Source organism: Channa argus, chromosome 11, assembly GCF_033026475.1.
Source record: "Channa argus isolate prfri chromosome 11, Channa argus male v1.0, whole genome shotgun sequence".
NCBI classification, from domain to species: Eukaryota; Metazoa; Chordata; class Actinopteri; order Anabantiformes; family Channidae; genus Channa; species Channa argus.
The window spans coordinates 7,923,364-7,945,700 of record NC_090207.1 but is presented as its reverse complement, the minus strand read 5'-3'; the positions used below and the strand labels follow the sequence as shown (position 1 = coordinate 7,945,700).

The following is a 22,337-nucleotide window of genomic DNA, read 5'->3' as shown; positions in this document are numbered from 1 at the left end:
CATGCAATATGATGAAAATCTGTGTTGAAAAATGAATATATATTTATTACCTCCTCAAATAAAACTGTTGGGTTTGTGTCTGCCAGGTTCCCATTTTCACCTTTTGCAAGTGAAGTTCCCCTGCACTGTGCCAAATTTCTTAGGAGGGGTATGTAGCAACAATAGTAGTGTTGGGATGATGTATAAATGTTGCACACACAAATGAGAGCATTTCTAATAGTAATCACAGGGAAAAGGTCTCTTAGGAGTATTTTACATAATATGAGATCCATTCAAAAACACACAATACACGTAGGTCGAACTTGGAGTGTTTCAACAATCTGCTCCAAATTTTCCGTGGTGGGACTGTGCTTTTGTTCATTTGAATATTGGATTATACTTTACAACAAGCATCAACCAGGGTTCAGTTCCAAGAAGCAGGTTCACAGGATTCTCTGAATAATGGCCAATTTGAACTTGGGACTTTCTAAAGTCTGAAACATAGGCTGCTACACAAAGACCTATGCTGGCTAAGTTTTCCTGAAACGGTCTGAATCCAACTTCTTGGAACTGGCTTTTGTTCCGCGATGCATTTGGTTTTGATCACATCAGATTACCTTTGCAGCGTATCCTATTTTTTACTTTGGCCTTTCTGTGGATTGAACAATAGTGATTTATTGGGTTAAATAGTGTTGTTTAGGTGGATGTGTTCAATATTGGAGCAAGTTCAGCTGGCTGTTTCCCACTGTTTCCATTGTATGTACTAAGATAAGTTAGCTGGGATGCTGGTAGTAGCTTCACAATGAGCAACATAGATTTACCAAAATGTTTAATCACAGTATATTAGTGCAATAACAAAAGCCTCAAAAATCAACTCATTATACAGCAACATGGGAAAGAGTGAAAGTCATCAACCAGGTGAGAGTGGACAGCCACAGACAGATCAACAGGACATCCTCTGCACCTAAAGCAAATGTATAATCCCAAATTGTGTTTGTTCTACAGACAGGCACATGGTACAGTAATGAAAGGGGTTAAACAGTGAAGTGAGTCACCAAACCAGAACTGGGTGGTATGTTGGTGAGTGTGGAGACCCAATAAATCCACATTTGAAGGGATAGTGTAGGTTGTCCAGCTTTGTAAAAATAGGTCATTTGTGCAATGAAATTCACTGTGTTAAAAATAATTACAACCAGAAGACATACAGACTTGGAGAAAACAGGTCTGAGACAGGGAAAATGGGTCACCTCTGCAACGAGATTCACTGTTGATGTTGAATTACAAGCAGAGACATAATGACTCCGTTGAACATTAACTAAAATTCATACACAAACAACTCTCTGTTTAGGTAAATATCCTTTAAAAAAAGCTCTTCTTACTAAACATTCATTTAAGGAGAGTGCTGTGGCTGGAAATGATTAAGATTTGGTTTTCTGGCATTTCTGCCAAAAAAGGAGACTACAGCTGGCAAATAACATTACGCTGAATGTTAGTATTTCCTGCAACAACAGATGGAGATGTGCCATTACATTACATTTATGTGTTAGAACAGAGATATTTGTACTATACATCATTACTTCTGGCAAATTCGCCTGGTCTGTGGAAGAGAGCTTTTACACAGTTGAGGATTAGTGATCATGTGTGAACACGTGACAATATATACTCTGTTGGTAGACAAAAGTAATTCAATTGTCTATTTGACAATTAACCTGCTAAAGGTTTTAAGCATTGTAACTTGGTAAACTATCAAAATGCAAGAGCAACATGAAAAGGGTAAGAAAACGTGAGCTCTTTGGAACAATTTTAATTTGAATCACAAGCTGGTACCAAAATAAATAAATCAGTTGTGCTCATTCTGGTTTAATATAATGAAGGTAATCATTTTGTAACACACTGCTGCATATACTGTTTGTAATTTTCTTTTAAGTTGGCAAACTCAGAATAAAAGTTTTATTTAAGAAACTCTTGTCCCAAAACATTAACTGATTGACTTGCTTGTTGCTAAACTCAAAAATGATGCACATTCATGCAGTTCCTAAATTGTGTAAACAAAAATGAGTCAAATTGGAGTCTTGCATGAAAATGTGGATTTCAGTTGGATGTAAGCAATTGTTTTGCATAACTAGCTTACACAACTGGCTATGTGCAACGCACCAAAGCTCAATAGATTACGTACATATCCAAGAACCATAATCTTTCAAGGTTTGGTTTTTACTGCATATTGGTGTTTTAAAAAAAACACAAAAGCCATTTATTAGAAATAAGTGTTTATTTTATTTTCCAAAAAAATATTTACAGTATGTACAGACACTCCCAAATAAAGTTGTACAGTAACTATTCACACACACAAAAAAAAACCTGCACATAGATCAGGGAGCTCTTTCAACTCTACAGTGTAGCAATAATCTCCCAGCAGAAAGTCATCCACATTGCACAAATTCACTGCATTCAACCTATGTGGAATGTGCCTTGATAAATATTGGTCATGCAGTGCTTCTATATTCCATAAATAAATGTTAAAAATGTACAGTACAGTGACTAAAGTTGATGTTTGTCCACTGGCAAAGATTCTACTTCACTATTCCACAAAGAAACAGTCTGTAACTCCTGAGGCAGGAGTTTTTATACATTTTCGACCACCTCCTTCCAGCCCGCCTGCATTGTGCAGCAGTGTCATGACTGACAGACCCGGATCTTCCTTTCCAGAATCCAATGTAAACCTTCCAGTGTCTGGAGCTGAAGCCCTACCCCACTGTGTGGTGATCAATCCTCCTCCAAAAACTGCACAAATAAATCGAAAGCAGTGCTTTGCTGATCCATGTTGGGTCCCCCACGGTGATGGTGCAGTGCTTTTTCAAAGTGCTGAGTCATTACACGTGCAGCCTGTTGTCACAAACAGCAGAATAATCACACACCTTATAGTACAGCACTAATTTTCAGTAGAATCAATTTGATATACAACTGTTGTGAACATTTTAAGTTTCATACCGTTTTCTTGGTTTAACTTCCCACCCATCCCGACATTTCACAAAAGTTAGGGATTCTCCTGGGGAAATTTCGGTTTTTGAAGGGTCTTCGGCACAGAAGGTAAACCTGTGAAACATCAGAGAAGCAGTGTTAGAGGTCTGACAAGAGAAGTCATTTTAGTGACAACTCCGCTTCCTGCCTTAACTTACTTTTTTTGGGTTTCTCCAGCTTTTACACGAATTCGTCGCACTTCAAGAATAGGTTTGGGAGGTTTTGTGTCCCATGCCCAAAACTTTGTTTTGAAGTTCTTCCAGACAGAGGTCCAGGATTCATATTCTCCTTCCCAGTTAAGATTGATCTTCAGCAGGTCACCAATATCCTCTTCGGTGAACACCAAGAAAGTATTTGTCAGGTTCAGGCCAATGGAGTCATCTTGGCTGGACGGAGGAGGAGGAGGAATCAATTTAAATCGAGTGGCCAGGAGATACAGTAGTTACTTAGATACAAATAAATGACTAAGACTACATTAATCCTATCCAACCTGTTCCTTCTGACAGTTTCCTGCTTTTACAGCAAAGATCCCTACAGATAATAAAATGGCATCTGCAGCAATGGTCCTAAAATTACAGGACTTCACCCAGATATTCTTGCAGTTGTACACAAACCTATGACTGTCACTTTTCAAAAGTATGAAATGCTACATTCCCATTCACATATCCGTGCACCACATGCACTGCAGATTCCTGCTTGTACATACAGCAAACAACAAGCCAGTGTGCTGTGGCTGTTGACATTCGTGTTGAAGTGCTGAAGGACGTTTTGCAGGAAGAATTGAGATTTTGTACTTACACATCAAGATATACATTTGCTGCGTCCTTGTGGGTGCCGTACAACGTGAGGTAGAACGTAGGATCTGCAGTGTCCATGTGTTTTCTGTTGAACACGTGCATTTTCATCTGGTAGTGGTAACCTGAAAGGAAAAAAAGAGAAAATTATAAATCTCATGTGTGAGCCACTGGAGTTGTGTGTAGTAGTAGTAGTAGTAGTAGTAGTACTAGGCCCTGAATTGTGGGACCATATACACTAATTATGGTCCAAGATAACCTTTACTGAGATAAGACAGGATTGCTTATCAGCATTACTCCAAATAGTAAATTGTAGTAAAAATAAAAATGCCTGCATTACATGTTAAGGTGATGCAACTCACCTCCAAAGGGAGTGTCAGCTCGTGTCTTCAGGTACATTTTACTGTTGCGCCTCTTTCGCATTTTTCTGGTGTTGTAGCCGATGTTATTGCAGCGGTTTTTGCGGCAGCTGAGGCAGATTCCCTTCTTGAATCTATCGGGGCCAGTGCACTGGAAGGCAAAGCTCATATGGTCCTTGTTCATCAGCGAGTCTACAAACAAGTGTACAGCCCGCTCATGCTCACACTTCATCACCTCCATGAAATCTGGGGAAAGAGAGACGTGATAAATGGACTACAATTAAATTATAAACATTTCAAAATTTAAAAGTAGCTGAAAAGGGACCACATGAAAGGTAATCTGCTTTCACTAAATGTACAGTATACACAAACAAATGGAACATGAGCTGAACAAATAATAAACCTGGAAAGAAAAACCAAGTTCAAAAGCTAATTTTGAAGCTGTGATTTAATTCTTGACATGTCTATAATAAAGAGACAACAGGTAGACTTACTGCTAGCCACTGCCAGTACTTCACCCAGCGCACAGCCAGGCTGAACATCGCCACCATTGGGGTAGATATCAATATCACCAATTGGTTGCTGGATCCCAATGCTCACACCCAGAGCCTCTCGAGTGTATGTGTGTAAAACATCCACAAAGTCTGCATCATCTGGTGAAAGCCGCTTGTGTTCTTCAACCCCCTCAAACATTGGTCCCGCTGGGTCTAAACCTATTGCAAATAAAGATCAGACAGAAGATCAGGAAAATGAGGGAAGCACTACCTTTGAGTGTTTACTTCAGATTCACATTTATTATTAGGACCTACCTGTGATTCTGCCGACAGTCCCTTGTACATATGTTCCTGCATAGCCAGCTACATGAGCGCCCAAGCTATAGCCAATCAGGTGCACATTCTCCAGAGGTAGCTGCTGCTCATCCTGTTGGAGATTTTTTTGGGGGGGAGAAATGCCATCATAATCATTAACCCACACTCAAATTCTGAATTTGAGCCAGTTGATTACTCATGCTTTGCAGCAGAGCCAAACTTTGTTAACAGAACCTACTGACAGATCCTTTCATAAAAGAGCACCACTTCTGTTTCAGTTTTTCCTCCAATAGATGTACTTTTTTGGGTTTACAACTACATGGCAGGATGCCTGAGCTTTCCTCACTGTTCAAATTTTGTAAGAAGCCATGTGAAAGGAAGCATCCTCTTTGCCTCAGATGTGCTAAATAGATCCGGGTCCCTGTTAGACTCTCTGATGAGCATTGTTTTCTTTAAGTGCCTTTATATCAAACTATTAAGTATGCAAAGCTGGTTCAGGGCAACGTGGGAGTTCCAAAACCAGCCAACACTGACAGAGTAATGTCAATTTTTACAGTTGGCTGCAAAAATTTGCATCCCCTTATTTGAAAACTGCATCCCCCTTAAACCATTAAAACAATAGTTTGATGAAACATTTGTAAACAGCTTCATGTGCGTGAAATGTTGATTAAGTCCCACCCGTGCGTTTTAAAATGAGCAAATGCAAACTTTGCACCCAACAGTAGCATAAGATTTTAGAAACTTATGTCATGTTTCTAAAAATAAGACAATAAAAAAAAGGCAGTTTACTGATTAAACTGCCAAGAAGGCTCAGATGATGCACACACTTACAATATCCCACAATTTAAGAGTCCCATTTAATTTATAAATATGCCATAAATATTAGAGACACCTTGACTTAATCAGGTCACAAAAGTGAGAGACACCATCTGCATGTCATTACAGTAGTCAGTGCAGTGTTTATTATAAGTTCCTTAGTGATACTGCAGATTATGCCCCCCAAAAATTAAATAGAAACCCAATGGTGCATATACAGCATTTCTTTCACTCGAGTGATTATTCAAAACAAGAAACCCAGTAACTTTCACATAAATGACATGTACGCACCTGAAGCCAGTTAAGCATGCTGGCAATGTCGAGCCCAACACTGCTAGTGTAGTTTACTGCATCAGGATACAGCTGCTGAGCCATTGACAACCAATCGACAATAATCACATTGGCCTCGTGCTCACGTTGCATCACTGCAGAGACTAGCTTTTGCATCCAACTCTCAAACATCCCACTCATCTGTGTGAAATGAAAAGGGGGGAATCATAGGAGTCAGTCATTCTCTGGAAACTGCCTTAAATTCTTTGATACTCTGTTCACTTATCTCACATACATGAGACATTCTAACAATCAAAACACACTGGTTGATCAAACACTTTCATTTAAAACCCCCTTTAGTTTTTAAGGTGATACTGCATTTTGTAAAGAGTGATCCAAATAAAGAGAAGGACAAGTTACTACATAGGGTTATTAAAAAATGAGTTCATATGTACCGTCCAGCCATGGATGATGAAGATTGTTTTAGCTGTAGCGTTGAATCCACACTCCTCTAGACACTTCTTCTTGCCAGTCTGTAGGTAGCAGCCTTCCTGGTCCAGATCTAAACCCTTTCTCATATTGTACTTTATGTCATTGGGAGCCTGGTCCTCTGGTGGCAATTCACCAAATTCACCGTCTTCACCTGAGGGAAAAAAATTACATAAAATTCACTCTATGATGAAGTCAACCTCTCATGTTCATGCGTGTTCAAACTAATGAATCACCTTCAAACAATACTGAAACCATGTTGCCAATCATCCATAGCACTTCCAAGGAGCTGCTGAGGCAGCCAGTCAGTTTGCTTTTTCAGCCAACATCTGCCACAATAATACCGGGAGGAAGTTGTGCCGAGACGCAAGCACAGCGCCAAAATGTTATTCACAGCTGCGGCCAGAGCTCATGGAATTATCCAGTTTTAACACGCTTCTCCCAGGAAGGAGCTAAAATAGTTCAAGTGCAGAATGTGACTGATGCCAGAAGCAGATAAGGCTGGAAGTGTATCCACTGGTTTAAAATGAAAAATAAATAAATAAACGTCCCACTAAATGTTATTTTAAGGTTGGCAGAGCAAATTGTGTTGTGTAGACTCATAATAATTGTTTATTGAATTATAAATCCAAGGCAAATTAATTCTGGCTGATTTAATTCGGCCGCTGGTTTAAATTAAATGAACTCAACACCCTTTGGTTTGGGGCCAAACGGACCGAGATGACTTCTGCTGGGTAGTGAAAATGCTTCGGAGCGGTTCGAGCTAAAACGCGGCTGGATCACGCAGACTTGGCGCTTGCGCGTCCTGTACTTGGAGCTCGGCTTGAATGCGTCTCGTGCGCCGTGCCCCGTGCGCTCCCCCCACCCAAAAAAAGAGGACACGTTGCAGTCTCATCCTGTGACTCCATCCCCGTTTTTCTGGTTCACATCCCCGTCACACTTGTTCTCATTTGTAATTCAGCCAAATTGTCTAAAATGCACATTATTAACGCGGGCACGTGGGGAAAATTGATAGTTAAATGCCATTTATGTGCGTTCATTGATGAATCTTCACACGCGTTCACACGCTAATTTACATACGCGCTCTTAGAATTTTTTGACTTTGCCTGTGAGGCTGGGAAAGAAATAACAAGATGATGAGTGAACAATGGACACAAAGACATTTCTTACCTTTTAGAACAGCGTTTTCACAGAAAGCGAACGAGATGAGCGCAGCAGCAGCAGCGTGTAGGAAAATTAACTGTAAAAGGGCTTTATGATTCATTGCTCTGCCACAGTCGAGTGTGGATGAATTAAAATCGTCCTGGCAACACTAAAGGTAACAGTTTTATTGGTCGTGGGGGAGTTTAGATCCAGTGGTAACAAAGAGCCGGTGTTCCGTTGTGGCGCGCGCCTGTGAACTCACTGCTCTCGAAATGAATAAAAACTTGCATCAAGTGTGTCATTAGAGTTTTAAATAGTTACTGCTTTTCAGTCATCTGATCATCGGCTGATCTATCGTAGATCCTATTGGTCAAGCCCCCCATGTGTTTACGTTTAAAGGCGTGGCAAGTCTGAATGAAGTCGTAGTAGGTTTTTTTTTTTTTTTACGTGTCTGAGGTTTTACGCACAACTGACGCAAGCCGGTTTGAAAATTAGCCTTTTCCTGGATCCAGATCTGGTACCCACCACGCCACGATCCGTTTTACCCAAATAGCAATGTGAAAGGACAAAACATATTCCCATCCTCCTCATTATCATACGTGGGAAACCCTCAACCCCCTCCGCAGCGTCTCTGGAAGCATTTAAAAGGCTCCGACCGCGTGGGGGGGGGGGGCGGTGGCGAGCCGCCAGTTTCACCCAACAACCAGTTTCAAATGATGAGGAAAATAATGGGCGCACTCACGCAAGGGTCTCTGCTACAATAACAGAGCTGTTTTGTGTAAATAGATCAGCAGTCACAGCAGGAAGTGTCACCTGCTCCACAGCAGCCGTGTGTGGTAATGTGAGGTAAACTCTCTGTCTGTCTGTCTGTCTGTCTGTGATTTTAAGATATTTTGGCTTTACTTGACTGTGTCCATTTTCTGATTACTACTTATTTAAATGAATATTAAATGATTATTATCACATACAAAAGACAGATGATATCACATCCATTGCTGTAGAATAAGCCATTCTCCACAGTTACTGTTACTTTAGGTAATTTATTGAGCTAATACTTTTGTATTTTTACTTAACCGTGTCCTGTTCTTTCTGCTCTTTAAAAAAATGATATCGATAATGATGTTACCATTACATCATTATTATGGATCACGTAACCTGTTCTGCGTAAGCTATTGCAATCATTATGTATCATGTCTAAATGCTAAACAGTGTCTTTACAAAGATACAAAGAAGCAAGTCAATTTTTCACATCACAAACTTAACTGAAATTTCTCGCCTTTTACAATATAAAACGTCTTTTTCAAAGGAGTGAGTTGAGGCTGTGTGTGATCAGCTATAGTCCAAAATAACTCGCTCTAATTTTAGCACAAGTTTAAGCACCCATGTATTATTAGCCATGTTTATGAGACTATACTGTAGCAGAAGGTGCATCACTCTAGTGTATGTTTGGGGGAGTAACTACACTTCAAATGATGAGATGAAACAACAGACAGAACTTAAAATCTATCCCGCTCATTCTCAGTCGCAGCAGTTGCCTTTAATCCCTCTCAGAATGGGTTGTGTCAGAATTATGAAACAATGGAAGATGGAGTTTCTCTTTGCAGGTAATATCCTTCTGATATCTGTCACAGTTAGGACACTTTCCACTGTTAAAACTACTGCTAGAAATTAGAGCAAATGGCAGATGGTGCTAAAGTGCCCGTAACACAGAATACCCCAGAGGACATTACTTGAATGTAACACTCCTATTTGCATTTTCTTACAAAATACTAAAATATCTTTAATTCTAAAAATGGGTCAGATAGTTTCCTCTATGCAGTTACCTTGTTATGAAATTTTAATCCTTCCACAAAGTACAGCTTTCTGTATGTAAAGAACATTTTACATGGGTTTACTAATCTAATGGGCTGAGTTTGAAAGAGACAGTTTGATCTTAACCTTAAAACAATTTTAATTACAAAATATGATGAATAATTGCTTTGTAGGTGGATTTGCCTTCAGTAAGCCTACATTCTGTTTTGAAGACAATACATTTTTAGCTTGATAGATTTGTTTTATCATTTTTAATTATGTCACAGTTTCCTTTTATTTGTGCTTCTTATATTAAGGTGAGATTGACAAAAGGTATGTAGAGTATGTAAAGTTTGCATCCCCTTGTGTTGAAATTGCAAGAAAACATCAATATAATATCAGCTGGTACACATGTTCTATTATCCTCAGAAGCAGAGCCACTCTTGACATAGGCCATATGTGGTTGCCTAGGGAGCCACCTGCTGGAGGGGGCACTGCTGCAAGCCCTCAAATTATTTTTGGAAAAACAATAAATAATAGTAATAATAGTTTGGGTAATAGTAGTTACTTTCCCTGTGCTCTGTCTTGAAATTAAAAAAAAAACGTTTGGGTGATTTGGCGCCAAACCATAATCACTTCTAGGGCACCAAAACAATGAAAATTAAATCAGTGCAAATAAATCAATTTATCAAATTGAACATGTAAAATCAGGTGTGTGATTGGTTGAAAAAAAATGAGCAGCACCAGGTGTCTTAAATCTGGCTTGCACATAAATTTGAAAGTGGGTAAATTTACTGGGGCAGTCTCAAGCAGGTGGCTGAGAGAAACCAATAAACGAACAAACTAAATAAAAATTGTATTGAGAAAATTGCATCAATTGGTAAACCTTCATAAAGCTGAAGAGGGATAGAAAAATATTTCAAAACAGTAAGGGATACGATACCAACTGTGAAGACCATAATGCAGAAATGGAAGAAACGTGGAAACACTGACCAAGAAAAACAAGGGAAAGAAGTGCTAGGAAACTCACTCGAGAGCTGCGTAAGAATCCAAAACAAACAGCAGGAGAACTGACAAAGTCCTTAGAGGCAACTTAAGTTAAAGTCCAAATCTCCACAGTCAAGCATAGTCTGAAAAAGTCTGGACCATTTGGAATAAAAAAGCACACGGGAACCAATTGTAGACATAAGACAGCATGCCTGGAGTGTGCTAAAGAGCACATAAACACATCAAATGAGTTTGGAACAAGATGGTGTGGCCTGAGATTGAAGTTTAATTATTAGGTCATAATTCACAAAGGGAAAAAAAAAAAAAAAAACATCAAACATGGTGGAGGCTTGCTGATATTTTGTGGATGCAACTGTTTAAAAGCTGAACAAGAACATGCAGTGGATCCTTCGACCAGACAATGATTCAAAGCGCAAAGCACAGTCATGGACTGTTGTGGACTTGAAAAAAGTTATGTCTTGAAGAAAGGGTTAAAATTACAAGTGTAAGAAATTCAATGCTGTTTAGAGAGAATCCAAAGAGGTTGGAAGAGTTTTTAAAAGGGAAGGGAGGACATACAAATTATGAAAGAGCATTTCCATATACTGGGATGCAAATGTTTACAATGATATAATTTTTATTATTTTACAAGTTTTTTTATACACTTCTGCGTCTGATGGTGAAGGAAAATTTGTAATAGCTGAAAAGGCATCAAATATTACGACGATGAAAAGAATCTTCTTAGTTTTACTATTTTGCCATTTACCGGGGGTATAAAATTTTGCACTCAATTGTTCACTTCAAGGACTTCCCAGAAACACTCTGTTAGACTAACCTAGTGTCAGATGTTGGATGGTTGCTTCTCTTGCTGGGGAATTGTTATTCTTTCCGTCTACATGCCTTCGCCAGCTCCTCAGACTTACTGTTAGTGTGATTTTGCACTATATGCTGACCAGGTCTAATTTTACCTCATGGTTTGCCTGCTGAGATCCCAACAAGGAGTTGCTGTTAAATACAACACAGTCAAAGTAGACTTACATTATGCAGGATGCTCTGTGATAAAAACAGAAAGAGTATTTAAACATCCTAATTTAGTGTTATCTTGTTCGGGTTCATACATAAACTTACTAAAAATTACTTGGACTTCACAAGCCTGCTGAGCATCGTGTGTGTGGGATGGACTGTAAGCTTTTAAATGCCGTGCAATTTTTAGTTTGTGCCTAATGCAAAATCTTGCAAAAGATGGAAAAGGAGCAACATCTGTTTATTGCAGTAGCTTTTCCAAACGCTTTTCTGTTTGAGCCTTGTCAAACTCACCTGCTGGACAAGGCAACCCCGGCACCAAAAATGACGCAACGGCGCCACCGTGTGGACAGAGGAGAAGTGCGCCAGACAGTGACACAGCAGGAGGAGGGGGGACAGAGGCAGAGAGCCAGACCGGATCCTTCATGAGGGAAGAGGCCAGGGACAGCCAGGCAGCCCCGGCTTCTCTTCTCTTCACTAATATTATTCTCTATTGCAAACCAGGGAGCCCGAGCAGGGCGCGCTATTACAGTTCGTAGGATGTCCCGTCATGAAGGTAAGGAGACACTTCAACACCGGAAGAGTGAGCACGTCTGGATTTGTGAATTAAAAACGTTGACAGAGCGCTGCTAGCTAGCGTTAGCTAGCAGAGAATTTCTTGTTTTGCAGCGCATCCTAGCTAACATTGGCTAGTGTTAGCAGCAAGTTTGCAATGGGATTTCGCGGAGACGCATTATGGCGGCCACAGAATGTTTATAGTGCCGAAAGGACCTTACAGTTTGCGCTTGGGAAAATGTATATCAGTCAGTGCTATTTTACCAAAGCAATGCGTACATGTGAGCTGAAGACGCTGGTTATCGTTAGCAAAGTGGGCTGGCTAGCTTCAAAGCTAAGTGGCAATGGGTTATGTAGCTAGGTTAACGTTAACGAGCTAGGCAGCAAGGGGGAGTGCCGAGAATGGGGAACGTAAGAGAGCAGCGAATCCCCAGCGATGGCGATGCGAGGGCGAAGCTTGTCATGTCAGTGATGTTAGCTTGCAAGTTTCAGCCTCCTTCCTGGTAAAATCTGGCCTGGAGGTTAGATTCCTGTTTCGGTAGCTTACTTAACGCTTAGCGAACCAACATTCACTTCGTCCTTGTGGCCAACCTTGTTGGGCTTAAACATTCACGGGAGTTAACGTTGTCCGAATGTGTTTCTGTTAAAAACTTGGGTTATATAATGTCTACCACAACTCACGGCTAACTGACTGGGCTGGTCAGCTAACGGCACCTGTTTGTTTGTTTTTTTTGTGTTTGTTAGTTAAATTGTTAGCCAACAGCCAAGGAGAGTCAGGCCAGAGAGGCCTTTATTTGCTAGTTATGTTGTGTGTTAGTCAACTTTGCTAGACGTTCTCATCAAGCCACAGTTCTCTAAAGTGTAAAACAAAATCTAAGCTTGTTACTGTCGTCAACGCAAACTAGCGGGTCAGTTAGTCGTCAGCCAGGGATGAGGTGGGCACGAAGCTCCTACAGCCGGCAAGCTGTGAATGCAGAAAGGAGAGAGTTTCTACACACTCTTGTCATACAATAACACTTGCACGACTGTCCTAGTCAATCAAGGGACGCCTGGACTTGAACCTGGACTTGTCCCGTTTGCTCCGCGTGAGACCAAAGTTTCAGTGTTGGACCGAGGATGATGATCTCTGATGATCCGTGTGTTGGGAATGTAGTTTCACTAAAACGGGAATCGAGCAGGCAGTAGTGTATAGGCTGGTCACTCCTGAGTAAAACGAACCCTTAGTAACATAGCTACAATTCAAGAGCAGGACTTTATGCCTGTAGTAGCTGCACAGTGTATGAGACCTGAAACGTTGTCTTCTCAGGCAGCTCATATAGAAGACATTTGTATTTATAGTTTGGAGGATGGTCTTCTTATTGCACTGGAGTCAAACCACACAGACAAGGAAAAGCACATCACTCCATCTAAGCTGTGTTTTGACTGTGAACTTTTTTGTATTAAGTTAAAGTTATATTCATTGTAAATCATTAATTAATTACAGAGTTAAACCTGGCAATTTTGGAAAAATCCATTCTGGAAAAATCTATTGCAACACTAAATAGGAAGAGAGCACCCACAATAAATTGTTGCCTGCTATGCATTTTTATCGTCTGTTTTGTAAAAATAATATGGATTTCCAAAAAGTACTGTGTTGTTCAACCCATATTACTTTGATTTAAATACCCAGCATCTAGCCTCTTTTTTTTCTTTTTTAAAAATGTCTCTTCTTTATTATCCTAGGGGTGAGCTGTGATGCATGTTTAAAAGGCAACTTCAGAGGTCGGAGATACAAATGTTTAATTTGCTATGACTACGATCTGTGCGCATCATGTTATGAGAGCGGTGCAACCACAACCAGACACACCACAGAGCATCCCATGCAGTGTATATTAACCCGAGTCGACTTTGGTAAGTAGATTTGATATTCACCTAAGCATAACTTTGAGCAGAGCGTGATTGTGATTCACATGTCCTGTGTGTGTGTCATTAATTAGTTTGATTACATAATATTTGGTAAGAATTTAATACTAGGAAGAGATTTTGCCAATCAGCTTAAAACTAGCCAAAGAAATAGAGAAATTGAACAACATTTATGAACAATTTCAGCATTGCAGCAGTTTAGCTGGGAGATTAACCCAAAACCACCTGAATTTCATTTGCAAGTGTGACATTATTATTATAACGTTCAGCTTTCAGTAAAAAAGTGACTTAATATGCATTTAGTGTTTGACTGTGTTTGTGTGTGTGCATGCTTGTGTGCTTGGCCACGCATGTGGTGTGATGGGACCAGTTCAGAGTTTGGTAACAGAATATGCTACAGCAAAGAATGATGCCTTCGTAAAGAAATGTTTTCAAACTTGGTACAGTCATAATTCTTTTTACACTGTAAACAAACATCACATAGATCCCTCTTTATAAATGATCGAAAACTGGCATTTCTTAAATTTCAGACTGGTTGAGATGAACCCTTTTTATAATGGCTGTTTCTGGAAACAAACACTTTGATAAGCTTCTTGTGCTGACAATGGTTAATGCCTTCAGACAACAAGGCTGCTCTGATATGGTTTAGTAGAGAGTGAGTGATCAAGACTGTATGAGAAGTTTTTGGGGTTGTGTTCTTGTGTTAGTTTTTATTTTATTTATTTTTTAATCTCTGCCTTCACAACATTTTGTAAAGCCGTGATAAGGATAGAAAGATCCCAGTCTGAATTAGACCCATAAGTTAAGGGTCGCCACAGTGGGTCATTGGTCTGCGTGTTGATGCGGCACAGTTTTTACGATAGACGCTCTTCCTGATGCAACCTTCCCCAATTTGTAACGGGCTTGGGACTGATGTGAGCCTCTGGCCCTATGGTCAGTGGCGCCGGAGGCTCACTTATCAACTGAGCATCTGCCACCACCCACTCAGATTATACTCATAAATTCATTAACCGTACCTTACCTTTGGATTAGGTGTGGAATGATCTCGAATGTAAAAAGATTATGAGTCTCACTGAATGAACAATTTTTTTATGTTATAACTGCATCAATTTTTGTCTTTTTGTATTAATATTATGAAATTTCTTATTTCCAGTTTAAAAGGTCTCACTCATATTGATCACTCAAGTTATAGAGAATTCGCACTGTGTCATCATCTGCTGATGACAGTTTTGTGACTGAACCAAAAATTTAATACTTGTACGTGTATACAATACATGAAAGACATCAAGTAACATTTACTTTAGTTGGGTAGACACAAATACAATTCCAAATGAAAGCAGTGATCCTCTGCTGATAAATTCATGAGGCGATTATATTATGACTGCTTTTTAAATATTAACCTTTTTGTTTTTTACTTAAACTCCCTTCACCAGAATCCAAGTTTTTAACTTGACTCTGACATTTTATATAGTAGTTTATGTTGTGGATTCTTTAGCCGAGAAAGGGGGGAAACAGTGTGACTGGGCCTGCATGTAATAACCTACTAAGCACTAACACTATGCAATGTCCATACTTACTGCCCCTCCAGACCTATACTATGGTGGAGAAGCGTTCTCGGTGGAGCAGCCCCAGGCCTTCACATGTCCCTACTGTGGCAGGATGGGCTACACAGAGGTCTCTCTGCAGGAGCATGTGGCTGCAGAGCACACAGAGACCTCCACAGAGGTGGTAGGTTGATGCTAAAGCTTCACACACAGCCATCTACGAAACCTCAAGTAGGTGACTGAATGTCCTTCACAGAGGACAATGTTTGTTTTGAATTGACTTTTTTTTACAGTGTCAGAGCCTAGTTGTGATGTCAGTTTTCCATTTTGCAAAAGAAACCACACTGCAAGTGATGACAGACTGTGGACAGGCATTTGTAGACACACTCTTCTTCTGACGGCAGGAAAACACTATTTTGAACTGCTAAGAAATACACTCAACAACCTCTGAGCCCATAAACTGTCCACCTTTCATTACTGTAGACTTTTTTCCAATTTATGACATTTATTTTACATATTTGTTTGTAGAGTTATTCCTTTCAACATTTGAACTTCTATTGAGTACATTTAAATGCTGGTATAGAAATTGGATTAATTCATGCTTAATGTTTTTGGTTTTAGTTGAGACATTGACATCAGTGTGACTAGCAGTTTGAAAAACACATTTAGTTGTTAATTACTTTGCACACTAATTCTCTGGAGCAGGTATTTACTTAGTTATGTAGCAAAGCGGCTGTCAGTGAGTGAGTATTCATGCGAACATAGAACCCAAAATGGCCAAAAGCAATAATCAAAATCTTACTGAAAACAATTTCAAAAAAACTGCCCACTGCTAAATTGCTTTCTGTTTCATTGGGCATTAATTGGCAAACATTTCAAATGGATCCATGCCATCATTTCTGAGTTTTTGAGTTTTGACACAGCCAGCACAGGGCTTGAGTTATGCGTTGAAGCGAACATGGCAAAAACAGGCAAATGTTGAATGTGCAGTGAAATGTGCTGATATTGACTGTACACTTCCTTTTGCTTTCCTCCAGATCTGCCCCATATGCGCAGCGCTGCCAGGTGGCGACCCAAATCACGTGACAGACGACTTTGCTGCTCATCTCACACTTGAACACAGAGCACCCAGAGACTTGATATCCTTTTCAAGCTGTAAGCCTGCTATGCACAAACAAGGTTTATGTGTGCAAACTGTTCATGTCTATGCTGTTTATGCTTACGCTATGTTTAATATTGCATTTTGTATCATTGACATTGTTTTTTTTTTTCTTTTTAAAGGTTAATGCACTGGGGACATTTTTTATATTTTCTAATAACACAGAAGCCTCCTATGGCAATATGATAATGAAGGGGGTTGCTCTCAGACTGAGCAGTTTGTGCAGAGTGGAGGCTTTTCCTTCAAACTCGCTCCTCTAGAGTCACGAGAAGTAGTAGTTAAATCAACTGCAATAAAAAAAATGATTGCTTCTAAACAAAACATCAAATGCAAATTTTCAAGTTTTTATTTTTAAACTAAGCCCACGTAGCCTCAAAAAGTGACAGCACTGCTGCAGGTTTGATGGTTTATGGGGATGTACCAGGCTGGCTGAGTCAGTCCGTCCTTAACAATGTTTGCATTGTTTTGTCACCTGTTCTAGAAGCATGCTGGAAGCACTGCAGTGAGGTGAGGCATATTTCTGCTCCGTGCACAAAGCAGAACCAGCAAGAGACTCATAATGTAGTAACGTGCCTTTGAAAGTGAAGATTGACAACATATGTAAACAGTGCAGTCATAAAAAGGATAAAAAAAAAACATGTTAACACGTGATTCGAGCAAACCAGTTTGGAAATATGCAATTAAGTAGAGAACAGTTATCCTAAAATGGAAGGAATGGCCTTGTCTTAGCTATGTTCTATTACTCATTCCTTGGAAGCTGAAAATGCAGTTCAAATACTGTAGGAATTAACCCAAATGTTTCAAGTGTGTTTTCTGTCGGCATAACCACAACGTGTTAAGGAGTGCAACAGACAGGAGCACTTTGTAGGACAGAGAGCAGTAAATTTAGTAATTAATCAAACTGTGAGAAGGATTTAGTTGGCAGGATCTGCTTTTGTCTGTCACGAACCAGTTGAAATGCTGTGTGGCTGGATGACAGCAGTCTGGATGTACTTTTAAATAAAAGACAAAAGATGCAAATGTAGTACGATGAAACACAAGCTCCACAAATAGAGAAACAGTTTGTGTTGGTAGCACCTAGTGTGTTGTCTTGATGGTGACCTTTTCTGTGCTAAAACTATGTTTACCCGTAACTTGGTTAAAGAGTGGTTCAGAATGTGAATCTGTTAATCATTTCAGTAATATCACAAGCCTTCCTAATATTTTCTGCTTCAGGCTTCTCAAATATAAGAATGTTGCACAACATGCTAAATTTATATCTCCAAGTTTTGGATTATTGGTACCAAACAACCAAATTGAAAATGACCCTTGTGGGAGCTACTAATGGGGCAATTTTTGATATTTTATCATAAATAACGAACTATTGCACTTTTTTGATGTTTACCTTAACGGGAGGTCTTCACGACGAGTCCAGTGGGGTGCGACATGTGAGGAGGATGTTTCATCCTGGACGTGGACTGGGGGGTCCACGAGCCCGGAGATCTAACATGCACTTCACCAGCAGCACCACAGGGGGGCTCTCCACCAGTCAGAGCTCCTCACAAAGCTCCAACTACAGCAGAGAGGCCATGGACCCTATAGCAGGTCAGTCCCACCACCAATACACTAAGAAGTAGTCATGGTTACATAGTAAACCGATGCTGACATATATGCTACTAAGGCAGAACAAAAATATATGGAGTCTGATGTAAGTCAGATAAAAAAGAACCCGTTTTTGCTAGGAGTTCAGTGAGAGAGTGAATTATTTTCTTGTTAAATTTGGAATCAGAGTTGAAACTGCAGGAGGTCTGACACACAAAGCAGTGGCTCTTAGCACTAAATCTAACGTTTGGCAATCAGTAGACACATTTAACAATTTGTCTGATTCTAAATTGTTCCTCACACACACGAATTGCTAGCAGTAGGATTTATATTATACATGCCCTGTCCACGTCTAGTGTGCACTGTAGTAGCCTGGATAGTACAGAAATGTGTGGGGGCGGAGTTGTTGCTGTGGCAATTTGTTGTTCATCCTCTTCCCAATTTTAATCTGGTTCAGCGCTTGGCATTTGCCATGTCAGCTCCAGCTGTGCCATAATGATGGTCCCTTTTCAGTTCCCCTCACAGGACTGCAGCCTCCCTGTTAATGAGCTGCTGTACCTGCTGAGCTGTTGATCCAAATCGTCCAAAGCCCAAAAACCTCACTGCTTATTGTACTGAGTATGTGTGGCTTTGCTTTCTAGTGCTGTGCTCTGACTGTCGATCAGTGGCTGCACAGGGTTGTTTTAGGTATGTAACAACATAGCTCATAAATGCAAGTCTTTAGCAATAAAGACTGCTAGTGTTTTATACAAGCCAGTGTTGACGGTTTGAGACCAGGTGGTGCAGGTTTGTTGCAGTGAACGGAATTGACCAGCTCAGTCAGTCTTAGTCCTTAATCGCCATTTCTGTCATTAAGCCCTTGTCTTTTTCATAATATTTCCGCAGAGCTTCTGTCCCAGTTGTCAGGGGTGCGGCGTTCTGCAGGCGGCCAGCTCAGCTCGGGCCCCTCGGCATCCCAGCTCCAACAGCTTCAGATGCAACTGCAGTTGGAGAGGCAGCAGGCCCAGGCAGCGCGTCAGCAGCTGGAGACGGCCCGAAACGCCACCCGGGGTGGCAGCCGAGCCAATGCAATCCTCAATACCAATTCAAGCGCCGCAAACCCCAACTCAAGCGCGAACCACAACACCAACCCCAGTCCTAACCCAGGTCCATCTGAGTCCAACACACAGCATACTGCACATAGCTCCCAGTTTCTACTCAGCAGGTAGGCCTGTCACTGTTAAGTGTCTAAAAGCTTTACGTCACTCTTCACATTTGACCTTTTATTGTTCGGAAGTGTATGTTTTTAAACCTTCACTAAGTGCAAGCTTTTTTTTTTCTTTTTTTTTTTTACATCACCCATCTAGAAGCCAAATGTGGTCCATCATACGTTTTTCAAATTTGCAGTGCTCTTGTATGGAGAATGCACATTCAGTGAGGAAGGAGACCTCTATTGGCCAAAAGATACATTTGCATATTTATAAATGATGGATTTGTCATTGAGGAAGAAGGAGTATTATATGTCTTAATGATTTGCTCCAGAAATGTTCAAACATGCATAAAAATATTCATTTTAATAATAATTTGGTATGGTATTCTTCTATGGTTCATCCTCCTCTCTCTCTGAAAAACTGAATCTGAACACTCATTTTCATTTAAAAAGAGCAATGTCATATTATAAGCCTTCATCTCAAAATTTATCACAGAGAGAATCGGTACTTACATGATTCTGCACAGTGAAGGTCAAACCTTTAACAATCTGAACGGGATCTTATTGGTCTTTTCTGCTGTTACGTTTTCCTCTCCCCTTGTGTCTCATCTTGCCCCTGCAGGCTGAGCGAACCACGGCTGTCTGAGGCAGAGCGGCAGGTGTGCGAGGCCCAGTGGGCTGACAGGAGCCTGTTTGTGACAGAGCTACTGCTGTCCACACTGCTCCCTGATGAGGACGCTTTGGCCTCCTCCTCAGAGGACGAGGATGACTGTCACGGTTCAATGAGGAATTTCGCTGATTTTGAGGCCATGGGATGCGTTGAGGTCATGACCTTGGATGTGGCACTGGAGAACCTCAACCTCAAGGAGACGACCCCTGCAACTAAAACGACGAAAACAACAAAAACGGCACCGACGAAGAAAGAGCCTCCTGCGCCACCTCTTTGATGACATGGCCAGTCCCTCCCCTTAAACCACCATTGTACCTGGCTGACTGCTAAGTCAGTCCAACTGCCAATGGATGACAAAAAACTGCAGTTCTTTTTTTGGCTTTGTTTTATTTTTATTTTTTCCTCAGTGATTGTCATTTCAGCTCTGTTGCTCCCCACTCAACCCCATGTTTATTACGTTGTGTACATTGAATAAAAGTAGTGAGACGAGAGAATGTGAAAGCAAGCGTGGTGGGTGCGTGAGAAAGAAAAATAACTATATAAATATATTATAGAAAAATCTATATGAAAGTTGATAATCAATTCCTCATATCCCGTGTTTCCTCTAGCAGATCAGCAAAGCGTAGTTAGCCGTTTAAGAGACGAATATGTGACACACTCACCCGGGGAGAGGAAGCAGGCAGAAACCTCTCCAGCAAAAACGCTGCTGTGTATTTATAGTTATTAATTAAAGAAGTGCTTGGATGGTTTACCACACCTTTAAGCATGAGCTTAAATCACCATGTGCCCATTTTTAACTGCACAGTCACTAGACGGGGAGGTCTTTCTCTGTTGTTCACATACCTGAGTAACTGTAAATTAATGGTGCTGAGTGCCACCTCACTGGCATTTCTGCAACACACATCTACACAAACAGACTGATGGCCGTGTTTGGTTACTTTCTTTTTTTGGTCTCAAACCCCTCCTCCTTGTGTGACAGCACCTGTTTTGGGTCATGTGACCTTGCTTTATATTGACTGGGCACTTTGGTTTATTTGAATTGCATATCCAGTGTCCATTTGTGTACACTACAGAATCTACATAAAGGCGACACACAACTCTGGGGCAGAGATGAAACAAGTCTGTGACCGTTTTCAGGCCTTTTCTAACATGGAACACATCCCTGGTATTCATACAGTTGTTTTTTTTTCTTTCTTGTATGGAAAGCCAGATGCTACTTTCTCAAGCTTCCCATTATCTGAAATTAATATTCTCTCCAATACTCATGATTGCAAAGATTACTTATCATGTGACTTGAAGGAGAGAATCCTGTATTGCTCTTTCCATTGATTTCTCTCAGTCAAAAAGATCTTTTTACGCCTCCACTGCTACCTGAAGAAATGCAATGTATGTTTTTTGGCTCAGCGAACAAGCCAAATCACAGGGTAAACCTTTCAGTTTGGAGGACAATAAAAATGTTTTGGATGGAAATGAACTAACCCCATCCTGTTCTCTGGTTTGTGTTTTGTACTTTTTTTTTTTCAGTTGCTAACTTCCTGGTGAGCATGTACAACATATGGTAATAATAAACACTTATCTTACAGGTCAAGTTCGATCTCAATTAGTCTTGTCATCTCCTGATGCATGTCATTCACAGCAGCAATGCTACAGGCTGGACTAAATAAAGAACAGCTGATAAATTAGGGGGATGGAAATAAGCCTTGTGTTCCATTTAGCATTGCACTCTCTTAAAATTATTGCACTCACAATGTGCGGTTCAAAGTACAAATAGTCAAAGGGCATAATTTCCAATTTTTAGAGAAGAGTTAATTAAAAATTCCAGCTACAGTCATTGAGGCCCTGCTATTATTTCCTTTCAGTATATTTGAGATGCCTGGCACAGTGGCCTTCTGAACGTACTGACAAAACACCCACTAACATCCAAACTTCAATTATTATAAAATGAATTCAAACAATTAGAAGCCAATGCATTTGAGACACAGGTACAATAAAGTGGCATTTTATCTGAAAAATGAAAACTTGAAATAGCTAGGTTATATATGGGGGCAGTATAAAGCAGAAGCCCTTAAATAAGCTTTACTGCCACTGCATGTTTTATGTTGGTAAGATCTTCCTAAGCGATGCTGTGAAACAAAGCTTTATGTAGGAACCAATGTAGCAGTTTTTCTTTTTGACAAACTGAAACCTGAACCGAGCTTTACTGCATTATACACAGAGGCGAGGAGACGTTTCTGTTATATGGTTTAACCTCCTTTGTAT

The 22,337-nt window shown here is 40.3% G+C and overlaps 2 protein-coding genes across 3 annotated transcripts; one reads left to right on the top strand and one right to left on the bottom strand.

Annotated features, from left to right (window-relative positions):
• Positions 1-2,229: 2,229 nt before the first annotated feature.
• On the bottom strand, positions 2,230-8,012 carry lipg (lipase, endothelial). The gene is made up of 10 exons (XM_067521798.1): positions 7,705-8,012; positions 6,501-6,688; positions 6,067-6,246; positions 4,960-5,071; positions 4,645-4,863; positions 4,154-4,396; positions 3,796-3,916; positions 3,156-3,383; positions 2,968-3,072; positions 2,230-2,862 (listed from the first exon to the last, which is right to left on the bottom strand). Exons 1-10 carry the CDS (start codon positions 7,796-7,798, stop codon positions 2,850-2,852), a joined length of 1,503 nt encoding a protein of 500 aa, XP_067377899.1. The 5' UTR covers positions 7,799-8,012; the 3' UTR covers positions 2,230-2,849.
• A 1,235-nt stretch (positions 8,013-9,247) lies between these two features.
• Positions 9,248-21,666, top strand: LOC137136438 (E3 ubiquitin-protein ligase KCMF1-like). Of its 2 annotated transcripts, none has more exons than XM_067521799.1 (7): positions 9,248-9,281; positions 13,756-13,923; positions 15,524-15,663; positions 16,517-16,618; positions 18,042-18,222; positions 19,105-19,423; positions 20,031-21,666. In XM_067521799.1, exons 1-7 carry the CDS (start codon positions 9,248-9,250, stop codon positions 20,353-20,355), a joined length of 1,269 nt encoding a protein of 422 aa, XP_067377900.1. In that variant the 3' UTR covers positions 20,356-21,666. The 2 variants fall into 2 exon arrangements, with proteins under 2 accessions (XP_067377900.1, XP_067377901.1); XM_067521800.1 differs by lacking the exon at positions 9,248-9,281 and adding an exon at positions 11,658-12,034.
• The last annotated feature ends 671 nt before the right edge of the window (positions 21,667-22,337 follow it).

What these genes read in the sequence shown, in the direction of transcription:
- lipg (XM_067521798.1), bottom strand. Translation starts at nt 7,798, where the DNA reads ATGAATCATAAAGCCCTTTTACAGTTAATTTTCCTACACGCTGCTGCT. An exon ending in TGAAAACGCTGTTCTAAAAG is followed by an intron (nt 6,689 to 7,704) that starts GTAAGAAATGTC and finishes TTTTTCCCTCAG; the next exon opens with GTGAAGACGGTGAATTTGGT. An exon ending in AGCTGACACTCCCTTTGGAG is followed by an intron (nt 3,917 to 4,153) that starts GTGAGTTGCATC and finishes TTTTCCTTTCAG; the next exon opens with GTTACCACTACCAGATGAAA.
- LOC137136438 (XM_067521799.1), top strand. Translation starts at nt 9,248, where the DNA reads ATGAAACAATGGAAGATGGAGTTTCTCTTTGCAG. An exon ending in ACAGAGCACCCAGAGACTTG is followed by an intron (nt 16,619 to 18,041) that starts ATATCCTTTTCA and finishes GGAGGTCTTCAC; the next exon opens with GACGAGTCCAGTGGGGTGCG. An exon ending in GGCCATGGACCCTATAGCAG is followed by an intron (nt 18,223 to 19,104) that starts GTCAGTCCCACC and finishes ATATTTCCGCAG; the next exon opens with AGCTTCTGTCCCAGTTGTCA.